This window comes from Boleophthalmus pectinirostris, unplaced genomic scaffold (assembly GCF_026225935.1).
Source record: "Boleophthalmus pectinirostris isolate CB_2022bp ecotype Guang Dong unplaced genomic scaffold, ASM2622593v1 HiC_scaffold_9, whole genome shotgun sequence".
Classification (NCBI taxonomy): domain Eukaryota; kingdom Metazoa; phylum Chordata; class Actinopteri; order Gobiiformes; family Gobiidae; genus Boleophthalmus; species Boleophthalmus pectinirostris.
In genome coordinates, this window is record NW_026571541.1 from 22,674,045 (window position 1) to 22,692,858 (window position 18,814).

The 18,814-nt window shown below is 38.5% G+C and overlaps 2 protein-coding genes across 4 annotated transcripts in view; both read right to left on the minus strand.

Moving 5' to 3' along the window:
* Window positions 1-78: 78 nt before the first annotated feature.
* LOC110174439 (NACHT and WD repeat domain-containing protein 2) lies at window positions 79-9,628 on the minus strand. 2 transcript variants are annotated; one of them, XM_055148022.1, is made up of 10 exons: window positions 9,360-9,628; window positions 9,198-9,286; window positions 8,799-8,906; window positions 8,555-8,728; window positions 7,932-8,040; window positions 7,728-7,858; window positions 5,311-5,637; window positions 5,118-5,216; window positions 4,365-5,028; window positions 79-3,523 (listed from the first exon to the last, which is right to left on the minus strand). In XM_055148022.1, the coding sequence occupies exons 1-10, from the start codon at window positions 9,421-9,423 to the stop codon at window positions 471-473; spliced, it is 4,818 nt and encodes a 1,605-aa protein (XP_055003997.1). In that variant the 5' UTR covers window positions 9,424-9,628; the 3' UTR covers window positions 79-470. The 2 variants fall into 2 exon arrangements, with proteins under 2 accessions (XP_055003997.1, XP_020796201.2); XM_020940542.2 differs by having other exon boundaries at window positions 7,719-7,858.
* A 5-nt stretch (window positions 9,629-9,633) lies between these two features.
* Window positions 9,634-18,814, minus strand: part of LOC110174255 (F-BAR and double SH3 domains protein 2) — a 31,216-nt gene continuing 22,035 nt past the window's right edge. Inside the window, exons 13-22 of one of the 2 annotated variants that reach the window (XR_008631485.1) lie at window positions 17,914-18,003; window positions 17,702-17,764; window positions 15,494-15,628; window positions 15,321-15,404; window positions 14,581-14,758; window positions 14,246-14,466; window positions 12,985-13,177; window positions 12,802-12,896; window positions 10,341-11,763; window positions 9,634-10,283 (exon numbers count right to left, since the gene is read on the minus strand). Coding sequence is in view for 1 of the 2 variants with exons in the window: in XM_020940320.2 (XP_020795979.2) it covers window positions 11,671-11,763; window positions 12,802-12,896; window positions 12,985-13,177; window positions 14,246-14,466; window positions 14,581-14,758; window positions 15,321-15,404; window positions 15,494-15,628; window positions 17,702-17,764; window positions 17,914-18,003 (1,152 nt within the window). In the remaining variant the exon portion in view is untranslated. Of the gene's footprint in view, window positions 11,764-12,801; window positions 12,897-12,984; window positions 13,178-14,245; window positions 14,467-14,580; window positions 14,759-15,320; window positions 15,405-15,493; window positions 15,629-17,701; window positions 17,765-17,913; window positions 18,004-18,814 lie in introns of both variants that reach the window. The other variant, XM_020940320.2, reaches the window with a different exon arrangement.

Genomic DNA, 18,814 nt, shown 5'->3' on the forward strand with positions numbered 1-18,814 from the left:
GGTGTGTAAAAGGTATGGGATAAATATTATTAAATTGCTCACAAAATATTTTAATTTAAGCAGATCTAAGTGATCAAGTTTTTCAAATTCGAATAATTTAACTAGGCTTATAGAAAATACTTATGCGTAACTATTTATAGCCTTGCCGTTTTGTAAAAAGCAAAATTTCCCCAATGACCATGAAGGCAACAGGGTTTCGAGGATAAAGAAACAATTTCAGCACATCTCTCCCTTAAATGTATCATGTTTGTTAATGTCATTTATTTTTTTATGTTTCTGTCCATGATGGTATTACAAAATCTGTAAATAAAAGGACAATATTAATATAATAGGAATACTTTGCTCATATAAAAAAAAAATTAGTTAGTTTGTTTACCAAGCATTCTTCTTCACATTCAAATTTACACCTAACAGAGATATAGAGATATAGTAAGGTTTTACAAACAGAAAAAAAAGTAAAACAGCTTTTCTTAGGACCACTGAATGTTTGGTGTTGTTAGAGGCAACCATGTTCTTGGAGCCTGATCTATGGGACATTTCCTCAAATGTGACTTCTCTACTCTGCTTATAGACTTCTCTCCATTAAAAGAATACACTCCAACTGCACCATCCTCAAACCCCACAGCCACAGAAAGGTCCCCGATCACAGCTAAACTTAATGGACTTTTAGGAAGATACAGACTACCCACTGTGCTCCCATCTTCCAGCCGAATTACAGAGAGGATTGGCCTTGTGTGGAGAAAGCACTCACAGTTACTTTTTGGTCTTGAACAACAGATAACAAAACATCCAGATGAGTCCAAACATGTTGTTATGACATTCCCACTGGTTTTAATGGAACACAGCTGGAATTTTGACATATCTAAAACAGTGAGTGTTTCATGATGAGTGGACAGTAATGTGTAGTTTCCATTGCCTGACATTTTGAAATTATTTGGCAGGGAATTGAATGGTATTTTAAAGTGCCTGCAGACAGTTTCCTCAGCTACATTCCATGTGTACAGTGACCCTGAAGTGAGTAGGACTATGACAAAGTTTGGATGATTTGTAAGAGTTTGAAATCCAATGATCTCTGAAACTTCATCACAAGAAAAACGCTTGTTGATGGAGCCAGACCATAAATTAGCCGCGAGCAATTCTCCACGGTGACGACCAATTAGGAAGGTGCTTTCAGCTGATATCTGGGCATCTGATAGGTAAAGATGTATTGTGCAAATTGTAGCACCGCTCACAAGCTTCCACACATGGGATAGGCCATGTTCACTTAGACTTACCCCAAATTTACTATTAGGGGTGATCAAAATGTCTGACACTCTGCTACCACCTACTCGCACAATGTTCTGGCCACTTCCTGTTTGCCAAATGTAAATATCCTCAGATGAGAGAGTGACAAGATAGGCATTATTGGGAGAAAGACGCATTTTTTCAACTGGATTACAATGTAAAACATGCGCACAAGGTTGTCCCATCTCCACAGTCCATTTCCAAACTGTATCAGACCCATCGCTCGTAAAGAGACCATTCCCATCTCCTTCAACAACAACTTCTTTCACTCCATAAGCCATTTTGCAAGCGATGCCAGCAATGTGAATCATTTCTGAATCCCATAATGCAATGCTGCCATCGTGGTTGACGCAAACTATGTCAGATGTGGTTTTTAAAAGCCTATGAGGTACCCGAAATGTTTCTAAAGGCAAAATGCAATCGCCGGTACTAAGCTTCCACACAAGAACAGATGAGGATGTGTCTAGTAAAGCAAGTAGAAAGTGCCCATCTTGTGATAAAAGTGCATGTTTAAAGGCCTTTTGTTTTGGAGCTAGGAATTGGTCACTAACTTCCCATTCACACGTATCCCATAGTGTTATCTGTTTTGCCTGACACACCAAAAAAGCATGCGTTTCACTGGCATAGTCTGTATTAAGAATATTATTTGATTTTGCTTTCAGGAATGTTTCTTTCACAAGGTTGGGCTGTTCAGTTGAAACATCCCATAGAGTTGTACAACCAGTATTATCAATGCAGCCAATTCGCTGTTTTTTGCAACATACAGTGATTGATACAACTGTTTCTAGCTTGGAGTTGGAACAAGTCTGAAGAAGATTTGTGGTTTTGATATCAAATATTGACAATGTGCCTTTGTCATGACCACAAACCAGCATGGTAGAAGAACAAGCAACACAAGTAACAAGATTCTGACAACAGAAATGGTTCAATATGCCATTTGAAATTTTGTAAACACTCACAAAATGCTTGCCTTTCCACTGGATACATAAATTTTCCTGACTTGTAACAATATTTTCAACTTCTTTTGGTGTTTTGTTTGAATCTTTGACTTCAAGCAAAACATCTGTTCCAGTGACATCCCATAAGAAATGCTTGTGGCTAAAAGAAGATAGTAAAATGAGATGGCCACTGCTGTGAAGTCCTCCAAATGTAATGTCTCCATTTTCACTGCTCAATGTGAGTTTGAATAGCTCATTTGCATTGCTTTTACAAACCCAAACTGAACCATCACACATAGTTAGTACTACAGTCCCACATTCAGTTGCAATTGCGTCTCTGAGACTTCTGTCTTCAACTTGTGACTTTACACATTTAAAAGCATGAATTGTGGACGGAGCTGGGTGAAGTAAGACGCTTACACCTCTCTTTTTTCTCTCTTGCTGTATCGCATTGGCATAACCTTCAAGATTAGGGAAAATGCTCTTATAAGGCAAAAGCACCAATTCCATCACTGAAGGTATCTCCAAGGGAAAGCTATTCAAAAAGCAAATAGATGACTTTAGAATGTTTGCCAAAAGAGGGTGTTCTTTGCCAAATTCTTCATTCCTTTCCAACATGGCTACCAGATCTACAACCAAATCAGATCCAATCATTGCTTGCTGAAATTCAAGTGTCAGTACAAGTTTGCGTAGTTCCTCAAGTTGGCTACTTTCTCTCAAGTGATACGGCAGCTCGAGAATCTTTTTTAAGTTTGCATTACCAGTTTCTTTAGAGGAAGACATGAAGAAAAATGGCTGACTGGATGGTTGCCTGTCTATGTATGGTTTGGCATCATTATTGTCTTGATTTAATGGTTTAGAGCATCCACAAGACCACCTGCCGCTAAAATAGTCTGCCATATCTGAATGAAACTCTCTTCTTGCAGTTGGAGAATCTAAATATCTCTTTGTTATGACTAACCCAAAGTGCCTGGAGATCCAAAACAGAGCCACTGAGCCTGCGACTGTCCTCCTAAGTAGAAAAGGCTGGAGATCTAGGAGGACTTTTTCCACATCAACCTGGGGGACCCTCATCTTAGGCAAAGGGCAGTGAGAGAGTTTCGTGTAGTGAGCTAATATTTTGTTATCATTAGACAGTAGATCCGTTAGCTCTGCCTCTGTGAGTCCAGTTCTAGAAAGGGTGAGGTAGCAGACAGCGTGAGACACCAAAGGGGAGCCATGTTTCAATTCTAGATGGTCCAGCAGTGTGGAGATAGCGGCATGAACTCCATCAGGGAGGGTTGACTCGCTCACCTCAGAGTCTACAAACAAGAAATGCAGCTAGTCATCATTTAGTAAAGCAAATGAAAATTTCCTTTTGGGTAATTAAAGTATCTATCTGTGTATGTATCTATCTATGCATTTATCTATCTTAGGGTGACCAGAATTTCAAAATAAAAAAACTGGGACATCCCTATTTTTTTGGTGGTTTGCTAATAATAAAATTGTGAAACAAGTGCATAATTAAGGAAAATTCTTAAGCAGAGACCATTCAAGACTAACATGTGAATACAGTATAGTCACATTTTCTTTGTGTTTTGGTAGTTTTTAAGCAACTTTTTTGGATTTTAGCTAAACAAATCACAATTGATGCCTCTCTTTACTGTTGGCAGGGATAAACTGGACAAAATAGGGTCAACTGTAACATTTCTTGTGTAAAACTGGGACAAATCAATGGTTTTGGGTATATCTGCTGGGACAGGGGATACAGGGCTCAAAACTAGGACCGTCTTGGGTGAATAGGGATGTCTGGTCACACTAATCTATCTATCTATCTATCTTAATTAATACTCTGATTCCTAAAGTGTCCCCTTATTGAAGTAGTCACTAAGCTTAAAGTGTGCTATTATAAGATTTTACCTATTATTATACTGTTACTACTATTATTGTTTAGGAAATAGAAATTAGGAAACTAAAATAATTTTTTACTGCTAAATTTTGCACATCATTCTGTCGTAAAACAAAAGAAAAGAAATGACAGTCACATCTTTGTCCTTTTAACCCAGGACAGCTTTGGTGTGTTTACAACTCATAACATATGTATCAGTGTTTCAGCGTGTTCTCAAATTTGAAGTGATTTTCAAACTGTAATATCACACCTACCTGACTGCCAGAGTGAAGTTAGCTTGTGCAAAAGACGGACATAAAGCGGCAGACAGCATGTAGCAAGTGCTTGGTTCACTAGGGCTTGTTGTCCAGACGTTATCCTCCTCCCGGACGCAGATAACAGAGAAGTCAGCATCTTCACACTCTCTTTCCTGTTTGGTGGACCTAACTGTAAACTGAACAACTCCTTACCAGCTTCAGACTCAGAACTCAGAGTGCACTGTGGGTAGTGTAGTTCAACAGCTTGTTCTATATGTTTTTGTTTGGAGGAGGCTGTAAGGAGAAGTTTGACACTGGGAGGAAGTGGAAATGGAAGACTTTCAATAACTTGGCATCCATAGTCGTAGTCCATTTGATCCAGCCCATTGATAAAGATAACTAAAGGGTGTTTGGGAGAAGGCAACAAGGTCATCAGTGATAAAATGTGTTGTTTTTGCTCAGAAAGGGTCAGGTCAGAATCTGTGTAGACTCTATAATTCAGAAGATCTATGAGGGTTGAGCTGGTATGAGGAGCATCTAAAATATAATCTTTGGTACTGTGGTAACGTTTTGCAATTTGATAACACAAGCTGGACAGCAGATGTTTAGGTGAAGGATTGACAGACAGACTACAAAAATATGAAATCACCACTGGATCACTTTCAGGGAGCCATGATTTTATCTATGAAGAGACAAATATACAAATGATTATTATTAAATAATTAATTTTCATTCAAATGCTCAATCTCCTTTTTGTCACATTAATGTTACCTGTTCAGAGCAGTGAGCCAGCAGCACTGTCTTTCCCGTGCATGGCCCTCCTGTGATCACTAGAGGGCGCCATTGTTCATTTTGCACAAAGTTTCGGATCTGCACCACAAAACAACACAAATACGGACCTTTAATTGTAGCAAAATACATATTGTGAATGCCAGTGCAAAAAAAAAATAAATAAAATCCTTACATTCTCTTCTTCAGGACGATAAATTTCATAACACTGAGAGATGACGTTGCACAATTCGTCCTGCTCTAACTGCTCCCTGGCAAATGCATCACTTAATAGAAGCTCAAAAGAGATGTTCAAATGTTCCGTCATCTTCTCAAGGTCAGAGGTCACCTGGTGGCACAGGGAGTCGGTATAGCAAGTTCTTCGGGCTGGGGTGTAAGAGAGGGGACATTCAGTCGTGGTCGTGTAGACTTGGAGGTTAAACGGTAAGACCAGACTGAGGAGGCTGTCACATAAAGCTGTAAGTAACGCTTCAGGAGTGAGGAGAGTGGACATGGCAGAATCCTGTAAATACACAATAGAAAACATGGTGAAAGCAATTGTTTTCTGATGATCTTATAATGTTGTTTCCTCATCAAAACCTAGAGTTGTGTTTTGTCTCATTCACACATGTTTAACACAAATCCTGCATATTTATGCTGAGTTCTTCTCTCAAACAGAAAACATTCTATTCCATCTTGTGCTCTGCCTTTGTGGTAAGACAAGAAGTGCTCCACTGTGTTTTTAAACTCTCACGAGACTCATTTGGATTATTCCAGACCTGGAATTGTCAATCTCTATTGAACAAAAGGTAAAAAGTACTTGTTAACTTGAAAACTAAACTAGCTCAAAGTAGACAGAGAAATAATGCAGGATTACTCAAAGATATGTGAATGAGACAAAACACAACTCTAGATATGTTTTTGATGAGGTAACGTATGGCTAACATGTTTTAAAGGCCACAAGAGTCCATTTTGCGTAATATACACAGCAAATTCAAAAGTGTTAAATTCACGGTGTTGGTGTTGTTGTGAGTAAAGTGAAGAAAATCCAGATATGTTTCAACATATTCAAGAGCTATTTCAACTATGACAGTGCTGTAGAGTAAAATAAGTAGTTATTGATTCACAGTGTTAACGTCAAACATTTAGAAAGTGTCTATTTTGACTCTACTACATCAGGGTTGGACTTTTGTGACGTTTCGAGCGGGAGAGCTACGAGAGAGAAACCACATTTCACCATCCGATGCTAAGATAAGCAAAGAGCGCAAAGATAACAGCTAATAGCGTTTGTTTTTCAGCAGAACCTGAAGTCAACGAGCCTCAAGTCCAAACACCTGAACTCTCACATGCCCCGGGTCAGATTACTTTACCTTTTTAGGACACTCTGCAGTTAATTTAATTCATAAAAATACTAAATATAGTATTGCGAGGATGAAACATGAAATAGTATTTATGTCTGGTATTTTCACAGTGGGAAGAAAGTACAATATCTGTAAATAGTGACTCAAGTAAATGTATTAGGTCATAATACATTACGCCATTGTAATGCTAGTGACACCTGTCCTGCACTCAGTGTATGTAACATGATGATTTAGGACAGTTATGACATATTTATGACCTATTTCAAGTGATAAATACAAAAATGTTGGCGGTAAATTAATGTCTCCTACGTTTATTTCACTGTTGTCTCCTATTGTCCGGACAAGTCACGATGCCGAATCAACACTGGTGAGCGGGACATGTCTCTACACATGCGTCAAATGCAGCGAGCGCGCAAACGACGAGAAGAAGTGTCTCAACAATCTAGGGTTACTTGAATTTGTTATATTTATTCTATTCTATATTTTATTTTACAGATCGGTAGGGACACATTTCTTGCTGGTTGAGCCTGGACGGCCTTTCTACCTGGGACTGAAGTAGGAAGGACAAAGGTTTTTTATGTCATCGTTGACCCTGGCTGAATTTGGTGAACACTTAAAGCACTTGGTTCTTAGACTCTCACAAACTTTACACCTGTATTCAAAGAACTGTCTACAACATGGATGTTGGATTTGTCAAAATAAACCCCAAGGGTGAAAGACTCTTGAGGTAAAAAGTTTGGCAATGTTAATGTTTCATAATTAGCAGGACTGCGTCTATTGTGAACATTGTTATGTTTATATAATGGAGAGAAGATCTTGTTTCAAACAGTCAGACATACTCCTCTTTTTTTTCTTTCTTTTTTTTTCTTTTTTGGAGATGAGCATGCCTGAATTTCATTCAAAACAAGATCTTCATTCATCCATGGAGTGCTTGCATTGAAAAATCAACTTTAAAAAAATAAATGACAATCATTGTGACCAATTGTTGAGGGCACAGAGAATTCCTGCTGTCAGTTGGATTTTGCAAAAATCCACTCGAATTTGCTGTGTAGAACCTTTAAGGCCATATGAAGCAATGTGGATGTGAATTTTTCTTTTCTATGGTCAGTGGAGTGTATTGGTACTGTGCTTTGTATGAAATTGTGTTTGGATGTTGTCTATTTTCATTGTGCCCCTGATGTCCAAGATACATTTTTGTATTTGGGGACAATATTATCCATAAATAAATCTAGTAGCTACACACCATATTGACCTGTAACTTTGGCTGGTGGTGAGACTTGTCCTTGGCACTGATGATGACTTTGTGGATGTAGATGAGACAGCGTCCACTGATGTCTTTGTGACCATTGTCTTCCAGTGCGTACCGCAAATCTACATCTAGGGCTAAAGTAAAAGCATATCGTACATTAGAGCTGATGTAAATACATTCACACTACCATAATGACACATTGCTCACTTGATCTGCAGTAGTTTTGAGCTTTCTCTGAAGTCATCTTCCCATTGAGGACGCACAGATCAACAGCAGTCTGAAACACGTTTTTACACGTGGCCTGTTCATTTGAAGCCTGTTAGATATAACAGAATTTGTTTTCAGGCTTTTTTTTTAATTTTCCTTAATGATATGTAACTTTTCAGCTTGTCCCCATGGAGATGTTCGTGCTTTGCCTAAAATGTTTCACAGTATGGCTTTAAATGTATCTGCTACAAATCTCAAAAGCTCATAGTAATAATGCATGTTTTTCAAGATTATTATTTTTTATTTTATTTTTTTTTTATATACCAGTAAAAACACCTGTAAATGTGAGATTAATACTGTACAAGAATCAAGGGAAACCAATAAAATTTCCATGGAAACAAGAAGGTGACACTCAGAGATCCCTCATTAGAAAAGTTACATAGTGCAACTTTAGTACATTTGTTTCAATAAAGCTATAGCATAGACACACTATTCTGCAGTATTTTTTGCAGTAGGCCTATACTAAAAAAGTTGGAGAAGTTGAAGGTATACGCAATTTTCTAAAACTTATATAGTTAGATAATTTTTTCTGGAATTCTAATAAAATGTTGCTTCAATTAGACCTGAGGCTGGAGGCGGTAGGAGGGCGGGATGGAGTTCTCGTCTCGGGTGTAGACTCTCTCCAGCTCCGCAGTGCTCAGCCCGGCCCGCTGGCTTTCCTGTAGCAGCATCTGGTACTCCTGCACCTCCAGCTGACAGGGCAACGCAGCTACCCCATACTCATGTCCAACCAGAGCCTACAGCGCCCCCAAGAGGAATTACTTTTAAATACAAGTAGGCTATTAAGTGTAATTAAAGAATTCATACCAGTAAAAATGGACCAGCAGAACTCTCTCTGCATTCTTTGATCATCTGTTTTCTGCTTTTCTCATCTGGCCATTTACTGAGATCAGGAGATTCAAATGGGTCAATGACCTGCAACACAGACAGACAGGTCTAATAAGAAATGCATTGCAATTAAAATATGCAAATGAGGCAATATTACACAATAAGTAGCCTTTATTAATTACCGATCTAAGTGAATATAAAGAGTTAGTCTTTTGTAATTTGACACAGCAGCATAAAGGGTCAGGTTACATGCTTTGACAAATTAAAACAAGCAAAATGAAGAGCTTTAACATCAAACTGACCAGTAAGTGGTTTATTTTTTTAAGTATTGGTCTGTTTATTCACCAAAAGCAGATCACAAAGTTTAGTTCTCCTCACCCTGACATCCAGACCCAGTGTGTGTCTGCAGTGCTCTCTAAAACTAGAAAAAACTCCTTCTCTCAAGGCTCTGCGCTCTACCACACTGTCTGCAAGAAAAATACAAAAAGCAAAGTAATAATCAAACTAATAAAATAAATAATAAAAGTTATTGTCACTTACCCTCAGGGTTGGAACTCAAATAAATTTTGACACAAGAGGAGCTACTTCTGGCATCCATGGTCATCTGTCAACCCCGACTTCCAGTGTCTCAAGAGAATAGTGATACAAATGTAGAATAAGAATATGACTGTCCCATTGGTTTACTGTGGGAAGTCTGCTTCAGTGCTGTGCTCCTCCAGCTTCACTCAGGAAACTGTGCCCTGAGCTGTTTATTCAGTTAGTGTAATCACACCCATACATGCCCCGCTCACACGCACTGTATGCAAACACAAGAGCTTTTTCAGATTTTTTAATTAACATTTGTACACAATAAATACAAACTTTTTATACAGCCAATAATATGCAGATAGACATGTACACCTGCTCTAATTATTATCACCATGGCAACAGTCTGAGGGGAGGAAAGGCCAGTTGTTCCACCACATGGTAACAACAGCATCTGCACAGCTGTCCAAATGAATATCAGTATAAAATTATTTCATATGAGAGCATTTGTGGAGTTTGTAAATGATTTAACACTGTGTGGCTTTAGAAAGGACATGGTGGTGGCAAAAGGTTACAAAAAACTTAGTATAAATTAATACAACAAAGTAGGGACGTCGTGTTGTAAATTTCTGTAAACCATAAACTTCAAAACAAGTTTGAAACTATTATAAATCAGATCTCAGGGAGATCAAGGAGAGGCTGCCTGGAGCAGAGGGAGGGGGCATGGGCACAATGATGTTTGACCAAGCTCCTGTACTTTTCTCCACTCTTCAGCCATCTTCAGTCTTTGAGGGCCACTTTGAGCTCCTTGAGGTCCATATTGCAAACTAGCATCTCTATTAGAAACAAAGTTAGAAATGCAAGTCTGTGATGCTGAGGCATAAGCAGCTTTAGTCACTTTAAGTTGATTTTAAATGTGACTAGTTTAACACAGCACATCTTGTGTGCTGTGTTAAACTAGTCACATTTCAAATCAACTAGTTTAACACAGCACACAAGACTTCAGTGTTGAAACTGTGCACCATTGGACCAGGCTTCTTTAGTGACTCAAACAGACAACATTTGTTCCTCTCGTCTCGTCACACAAACATACACCAATATCTTATTTCAGACCAAAAACACATCCACCCGTAATTTCAAATAAATGGTCAATTAGTTTGTTCTTACACGTTTAGGAAAACACCAAATTACACCATACACAATGATCTCATTCTCTTCACAAGAGTAGAGGATATAAAAATGATCAGTCACACTGAAACTAAAGGATCTGCCACAACATAAGGACCACAGAAAAACTTCAAGAGACTTAATAATTATGTTCTGTGTATTCTTATGCTCTGTTGTAGTACTGCTACTTTTACAGGAGTTACAAATAAATAAAAGTGCTACACGGCCCTTGTAGGTAGGGAGCTTAAAGGCTACAAGAGCAAAAGGAGGAAAATGTCAGAATTGTACTTGCGCCATTTGAATGTCTTTTGCTTTTGTTTTAAGCTTGATGCATTATTACAATTGTATAGTTTTGTTGTATAAAAACACATGTAAGAAATCTCTGTTTGGATATATTAAACACAGACTGTGTTACAATAAATGAAATGTATTTGAAGATGTACAAAAGCTTTACATGTAAATCTGATCTCAAAAATACCAATCACCGGCCTCCAAGCACTGACTTTAAATATTTCTTTGTCTTAATACCCATACTGCCAAACACTTGAGTGTCTCTGATATAATTTCCTTTCATAAACACGCAATGTTGTAATGTTGTGTATGCATTTATACGACCACCAATGATTCACACGAGGAGAAATAATGAGCTCAGTTCAAAAGGCAAAGGTAGAGAGGACAAGGAAGGATCCAGCCTTCCTCTTCCCTCTACCCTAGAGTGACATCTCCCCTTTAACATATTTACAAATGCCCTTTAAGTATATGAGAAAAGTACATACCGGACATCCCATTTGTGTATATGAAACGCTGTGTATAACATTCCTATGACAGTTATGGTTTGTACTAATACATTGAGTACATAAGGACTACTGTATATAATATGGTGAGGGAGCCACACTGGTTCCAGTACGTTCCTTCATTTTTCAAGTCTTCCTCTTGTCTTCAGTGTGCTGTGTTTTGCTGCCCCACGAGGTAATGCTTTAAGGCAAGAACAAAAGGAGAGAGATAAGGTAGAGACTAGGGGGGAGGCTACTTCTGCACTGAAGAAGGTATATTTGAAGGATGGAAATATCCGCTGCTCTCATCAGCTCAACAGAGAAGATTTTGTTCATTTTATTGTAGGTCCCATCATGTCTGTTCAGTTTGATGTGTGTAGAGTCTGTCAGACCAGTGTGATCTCCACCTCTTCTGTTTTGTCATTCTTGTCTTGCTGTCTTCGCGCGTGTTGCTTGGGGGGAGGTGGAGCAGCGCGCACCTGTAGCAGAGGAAACGATTAGTTTACATTCATTAAAGGCAATGGGGAAACGGATGCCATATTAGCTGTGTTCCTGTTAAAACGCTTATATTACACCATTTTTTATGTTATAATGTTGTTTCCTCATGTCAAACACACCAGGAGTTGTTTTGTTTTATTCACACATATATGTAAAACATAAACCCTGCCAACAGAAAACACTCTGTTCCACCTTGTGATGTATTGTGATAATACAGGAAGTGCTTTTAACCTCCATACATCTTAACTAGAATCATTTGAATTATTTCACCCTAGAATTTGCCAATTATTTCTGAACAAAACACAGATGGAGATGGAGATGTAGAGATTGACACTAATAATAAAGGGTTACTTAAATATGTGAATGACACAAAACACAACATTAAGTAACAACATCATAACATTGATAAAAGCTCACATGACTCAATTTTTATGTAATATAGGACCTTTGAATAATAATGTTTATTTTTCATGAGGGATTATTATAAACTTGCACTTCTAAAAGCAACAAAACAATTACTGGTTTCAGCTGCGTTTTTTTGGCAATGCAGTGTGAGGAGATAATTCTGCTTTCTATTTGGATAATCAGAAGCAAAACAGAAATGGTTAATATTAATGACTTTTCTGCAATGTAAAATGTTTTTGTAATTGTGAGTACATTAGCATTTCACTTGTTTTCAGTGAAATCTATTCTTTGGTTTGAACATGATTAATTACATGATTACATGAGTATCCATCCAGTAATTCTATATATTGTCTTCATTTAAATAAATAAAAAAAATTAGATTAAAAAAACTGTTGCTATACAAATTTTTACAGCTATTCTATCGTTATTAACAATCCCTTTTCATTTTAAAATCAATAAATATTGACAGTCCTATTATATTGTAGAGTGTAAAACCTCATTGTATACAACACTATGGCAGGAGGAATGTGAGACCGCATTTAGTCTGGCCACAAAAATAAAGGCGTGTGATAAACAGTGAGTGACTGCAGTCTGTTTATTGACTCAACACTCACTGGTCGTAATTTGCCTGGACCGCCTTCAGATGTGAAGCGAAGCGGCTGAGTCTGAGGAAATCCTGGAGACACTGGACTCCGGCCAGAACTTTGATCTGTTCAACAAGAGGATTTTAGTAGTTTAAGAGATACAGGATAAATGGCGTAAATCCTTGGTGAATGATTTGATATATGAAGTCTTACTGTGGGAGGATAGGGCTCCCTTGTGTGACGAGGTGGGCAGCGGGGGCTTGTGTTCTCCATTGAGGGCAGTAGACGGCGAGCGCGGTAGTGGAGGAGGAGTGGAGGTCTCAGGGCTGGTGAAAGGGCTGATGGGAGGTTGATCGTACAGTGGAAGAGGAGGCAGGCAAGGAAGCATTTTTGCACATGGAGAAATCTACAACAAAATGAAATAGAGGTACAGTTCTTAACATGTAAACAGCTTTTAGTAGGTGCTCACTTAATCACACGTTCATGAGTGTTTTGTGTTATGTCTCTGGCCTCATAGGAAGGGAGAGGTTGTATCCTTCCTGCTCCTTTGCTCCAAACAGGGCAGATCCCTATGCCACAGATAAGGCCTCGGACACTTGATTACAGTGTAGTTTTTATCAGGAACATGGCATTTGTGATCTAATGTCTGAACTCTGCTCTGCTGAGAGACACACTCAACATGGAGCAGGAAGGAGACGAGGAAGGGGGGAGAAAATGTAACATGCATAGACTGTTAGCAGAAGTATGTGCTTGCCCGGGGGAAAGGCTGATAAGACCAGGGAAATTTAGCTAAAGAGAGAGAGAGAAAGAGCAGAGTACGGATACTTACAATAATCTTGTTTTTGTTATTTATGCCTTTGCTATAGGGCTGGGCAATATGGTGATAAAGTCCAATCGTGATCTTATCCCTGACCATCTACTACTTTAGAGAAATTGTCATATTGTGATTCAGTGCTTCTAGGTTTAATTCAACTAAGATTAAAAGACGCTCCTCACCCTCTCTTTTCTTTCTTCCTACTGGCCAGTCTCCATGATGCTCTGAGTAAGTCAAGGTGGATTTAACCAACTAAAGTGTACACTCAGGATGAGCAGCTCACTGTAGTTCCGTCGTAAAGGCAATGTTAAGATAAGTTTACATGAATCGTCATCAAATGGAAATAATTATTTTTTGTTGCCTCTTCTCTGTCCACTTAGTTGTTACTTAGTTTGGGTGATAATAGCAGATGCTCAGTGGTTAGAGAGACCTCCCACAAATCCAAAGGTTGGGGCTTTGATCACAGCTGTGACCAGTACTGTGAGTGTGTTCTTGGGCAAGACACTTCACACACCTTGCCTGAATGTAGCTTATAGTATAGTAGTAGTTTAGTAGTGTGGAGAGTGAATAAATAATTATTGTCCCCCTGTGTTTTGAGGAGCTTGGCAAGCGCTATATAAACACAAATAAATATGTACTGGCAATGAGATGTTAGTGTACCTGTATGTCCCCAAGTCCACTCCCACTGTGCTCTCCATTCTCATTCACATCCTCCACCAGGACAGAGGGAAACACGCCCACCCTCCCGTTCAGCTCTCCCTCCCAGAAGCCATCATCCGTCTGTGTGTCGCGGTTCAGCAGACGAATCACTGCTCCCTCTGAAAACGAGAGCTCCTCATCCGCCTGGCCCTCGTAGTCATAAAGTGCACGCACGTAAACCACTGCAGATGGGACAGGATAATAGTATGAGACAGCAAGAATAAGTATTGTCACTGGAATGAATCAAATGTACAAATATAAACAAACCCCATAAACCACTATTTACTGTTACTTACTGTTAGTGTCTCCATTGATGCAACCCAAGTGCAGCTCTGGTTCAGTTGAGTTGGACGAGGTGTGAGAACGGGCATCGAGTGTGGCCAGGGACTGGAGCATGCTCAGGAGACTGTTGGAGGCGGGGAACTGCAAGTACTTCTCTGGGACATAGCCCACTTTGCCCGTTTTATTCCGAGCCTAAAGAAGAGAATTATCAAATCAGTAATGAAGCCAGAGTAAGAAAAGTCAGTGATAAATTAATTTAAATAAATTAATTTTAACTAATTGTTTTGTGTGTTTTATAATATAATGATGTAAAACAGTAACAAATTAAAGTAGAACTAAACACTAAATCACCTTTTTCTCCGACTATATTAATATCTGTATATTAATTATCTTAAAGTGGTTACCACAGTTGTGCTTGGCTGTTCTTGTGGCGGACTAGTTGACATATTAGGCAGTTTTATTATTATTTTATTATTATATTATTTCAGTTTTTTACTTATTATTTTGGGGATTTTGACCAACTAAGAAGTACAGCATGTGCGTTTCAAAGGACAGAAGTTAAGGATATTGTATTGTTCGAGTTGAGCAGTTTGTTTTTCCTGTATCCATAGCAACCCTACATGACGCTAGATATGCGAGCCAACTAGCTTATCACCAACCAAAACAACAGTGTTAGAAGAGACAAAATATGCTAAGCCAACTGATGTAACTGTACAGCTATTGCTTTAAGAGAAGGCATAAAACAAAGTCTAACCTTGACCCAATCCTCCATGTCCCCATCCTCAATGACTTCCAACATCTCCTGTTCATCGATGGTCAGTTCATCTGGCTGTGAGGCCTATAAGAAATCCACATTTTAATTAGAGCTGACCAAGTATTTCTCTTTCTCCTCTCCCTCCTGAAGATAATTGTCCTCTGTATTTCTACCTTGTATGAGTAGAGCACTTTACAGGTGAGTGGGTAGTTGCGAAGTGTTCCCGAGGGACTGGAGCTGCTGTCATCAAACACTTCCATGTTTTCTTCACACTCTTCACCGTCCTCCCGCTCTAGGTCCACAGTGCCCTGTTATAAAAGCACACAAACAAACACAGATTAAGAGCTCTGATAACTCCAAGGGCAAAGCGCAGTAACTTCACCTTTACAACAGAAAGATACATTTATGCAGCATTCAAAATGTATTCCCTCCACTAGCCTGTCAGCAAATCCAGCCTAAAGTTTGATCTCTAAACTCACCTTTTCCTGTTGTTTTGTGGTTTGCGGTCTGTGTCTGAGTTTGGACTTTTCGAAACAGGTGTAACGAGAGTAGAGTTTCAAACGATCTGTCCCCTCCCTCTTTTGTTCAAACTGAATTTCAATGGTCATGTGATCAAGGCAGTAGAAAGATCCATCACACAGTAAACTGAACCCACCATAACAAAGGATTTTAGGCTGTAGTGTTTTGTCATCAGGTTTCTGTTGACACAGAAAACTCATAACAGATCAGTCTATGAGGAATAATCTCTCTAAACTGTGCAAACAATAATCTAACATATATACTAATGCTATGTGCAGTGTATGTACATAAACTTTAAAGAAGACACATGCTTTTTCATGTATTTAATTAGTATTAAACTAAAACATAGTTGAAAAATGTCTGTGTGACATTTTTTAACCCAACTTGTATCACTCGGAGCCTGAATTTTTAGAATAATCACAACTAAGTGCAGAGAAGTGGATGGAGATAGGAGGTGGAGCAAGCAGACATTTTCAGAACCCTCAAGCCTCAAATGCAAAACAGTACAAAAATACTCAAACATGCATGAATCAATGGAAATACAACTTTGTCATAATAGGTCCCATTTAAAATGTATATAAGCATTTTCTGTATGCTGTTCATATCAATGTATATTTACTATTTATCAAAACAGCAAACTGCCTCACCCAACCTGCACTTGATCTGAAAACTACCAGCAGAAGCAGAATACACATTTCTCAGTAATTACCTCACAGAGCATTCACATTTTTATTTATTTCAAGTTATTATTGTGATTATTTGCGTGGGGAGATGAGGCAGACACTCTGTGTAGGTGTCACCACTGTATACTGCAGGGTTTAATTAAAGTAGAATAGAACAGGTTGGACAGTGCTCCCTGTTCTTGCTGCTTGTCTGAGCCTTGTTCCTAATCATTATTTCCCTCCGTCTGCTTCCCTCTGTTTTGCCGTCAGGTACAATTCGACCTCCTACTAATCAGCAAAGTGCAGTTATTATTACACATTTCTTTCCCAGTTATGGACCTTGTAATTTAAAGTCATGTTTCCCAGCCCCTTTCACTGTTAAAAGCCTGTGTAATATGTCCTTGAATCCATAGTCTGAATTAACTTTAACAATTTGATCTGCTGCACCATAAGTATTAAGAAGGCAAATCATGATACAATGCTATTATCAAACATTCAGAAAAAAATATTCTTGCTTTTTCTAATTTAAGACACTACATCTCCATCACCTGTCACTGAGTCTCCTCTTAACACCACCTCTCCTCTCTCTCTTTGCACTACCTTATATCATTCCATTCATTCTTTTCATCCCTCCACTTTGGCACTTCCTTTATTTGTCTCTGTCTAAGTCTCCAAACTTTTTTATCTGGGTGTTAGCAGTGAGCTGCAATATTATGTGAGCAGAATACCAATTGGCTGCAGTAGAGGATGTTTAGATTTGCTAGCCGACATTCGCTTGTCCCAAAGGTCACCCCAAAAGGAACATGTATAAATATATTCATGCACAAATATTAAAATTAACACCAGAAATAGATTTTAAATAGTAAAAATATGAGTTTCAATAATGAGCTAAATGAAAGAATAATAATGACTGTTCACGGTTTATAGTGACTGTGAAGCAGTTGCGGTGGTTGGCTCACAGGGAGATTAGTTAAAATCTATTTTTTCATAATCTGAACTATTGAAAGACAGGATATCTCTGATAAAATTATGATAAAATTGTTGGTTCTGAAAGGAGTAAAAGTGTGTCTGAAATACAGTTGTCTGTGAGTCTACAAAGCACCATGTTCACAAAGTTGTCATGTTTCAACTACAGTATGTTTCTTCAGTGAGGTGGTAACAAAACAGTAGATCAAACACAGTGAGGGGATGTGTTTTTACCGAAAGTGAGGGATCATGGGAAGTGAAGTTGGCCCAACGTTCATTCTCCAGCTCCTCCATCACCTACAGCATGCACAGAGACAGTGAGCCGTTATAAAATACTAAAGAAAAACATACACTGGCAAAACAAAAAGGACTATCTAAGACATGTGTAGCATTCAATAACAGACAAATAGACACACACATGCATTAGGAGAGTAGAGCTTATATACCTGGTTCATAGCACTCTTCAGCCAGGTATCCACTGCCACACCAACCTGCCGCAGGAGGTCCAGTCGTGCCTCAGCTTTTAACTTTATAGTCTTTGAAAAGAAAAAAATGAATTACTTATAAAAAATGTACTTAAAATGAGGAATCTAATCAGAATTATGTGAAAAAAATCTGTTTACATGGCCAAGTTTACACTGAACATTGTGGCTGTCTTCTTGAATATTTGTAGTCTATAAAACACTGTTGTGCTTAGTGATTTGTGATATATATTCTTTTTTATGTGTTGTGTTCTTTCCTAACAAGACCACATGTTGAGGCTCTAAGCAGCAGGAGGAAAACCCCAAGGATTTACATTGAATCCACGCAGCCTCCCTCCACTCTCTTTTATCTTCCATCATTTTCTGTCTAGTGCTGGCAGGGCAGAGGGAAAGCTGATATCTCCCACTGACAGCTCTGAAAGACATCTGCTGTCAAGACTCCTGGCTTTGATCCATAAAACTGGCATATTTTAAGTGCTTTGTATTTGCTTGATCCAGCCATTGCAAGCAAGACGATAGAAACAGTTCAAGGCTGACACTGCTCGTGACGACAGTAAAGAAAAAACAATGAACTTGACCTTGCTTACAGCCTCATACAATTTTACATCTGGACTTCAATCCAACATCTTATATTGTTATTTTATGGGTCAGTTCTTTATCAAATGATTGGAACACAAATGTGGCAACCTCATGCGACTTCTGGCACACATAGCTTTAAGGTTAATCTAAGGTCTTTATCAAATGAGCAGTAGAGCTCTTATGAAGAGTGTTGTCACAATATTGAAATTTCAAACTCAAAAAAGGCAAAACAACCAATACTGATTTCGCTACCACAAATACGATGAAAACACACTTTAATGCAGTA

Bases quoted from the DNA above. Each gene is read 5' to 3' on its own strand.
- LOC110174439 (XM_020940542.2), bottom strand. From the start codon at position 9,423: ATGACCATGGATGCCAGAAGTAGCTCCTCTTGTGTCAAAATTTATTTG. The intron at 8,041-8,554 runs GTCTAATTGAAG...TATATCTAACAG, and splicing joins CCTACCGCCTCCAGCCTCAG to GCTTCAAATGAACAGGCCAC. The intron at 5,217-5,310 runs GTAAGGATTTTA...TTTGTGGTGCAG, and splicing joins ATCGTCCTGAAGAAGAGAAT to ATCCGAAACTTTGTGCAAAA.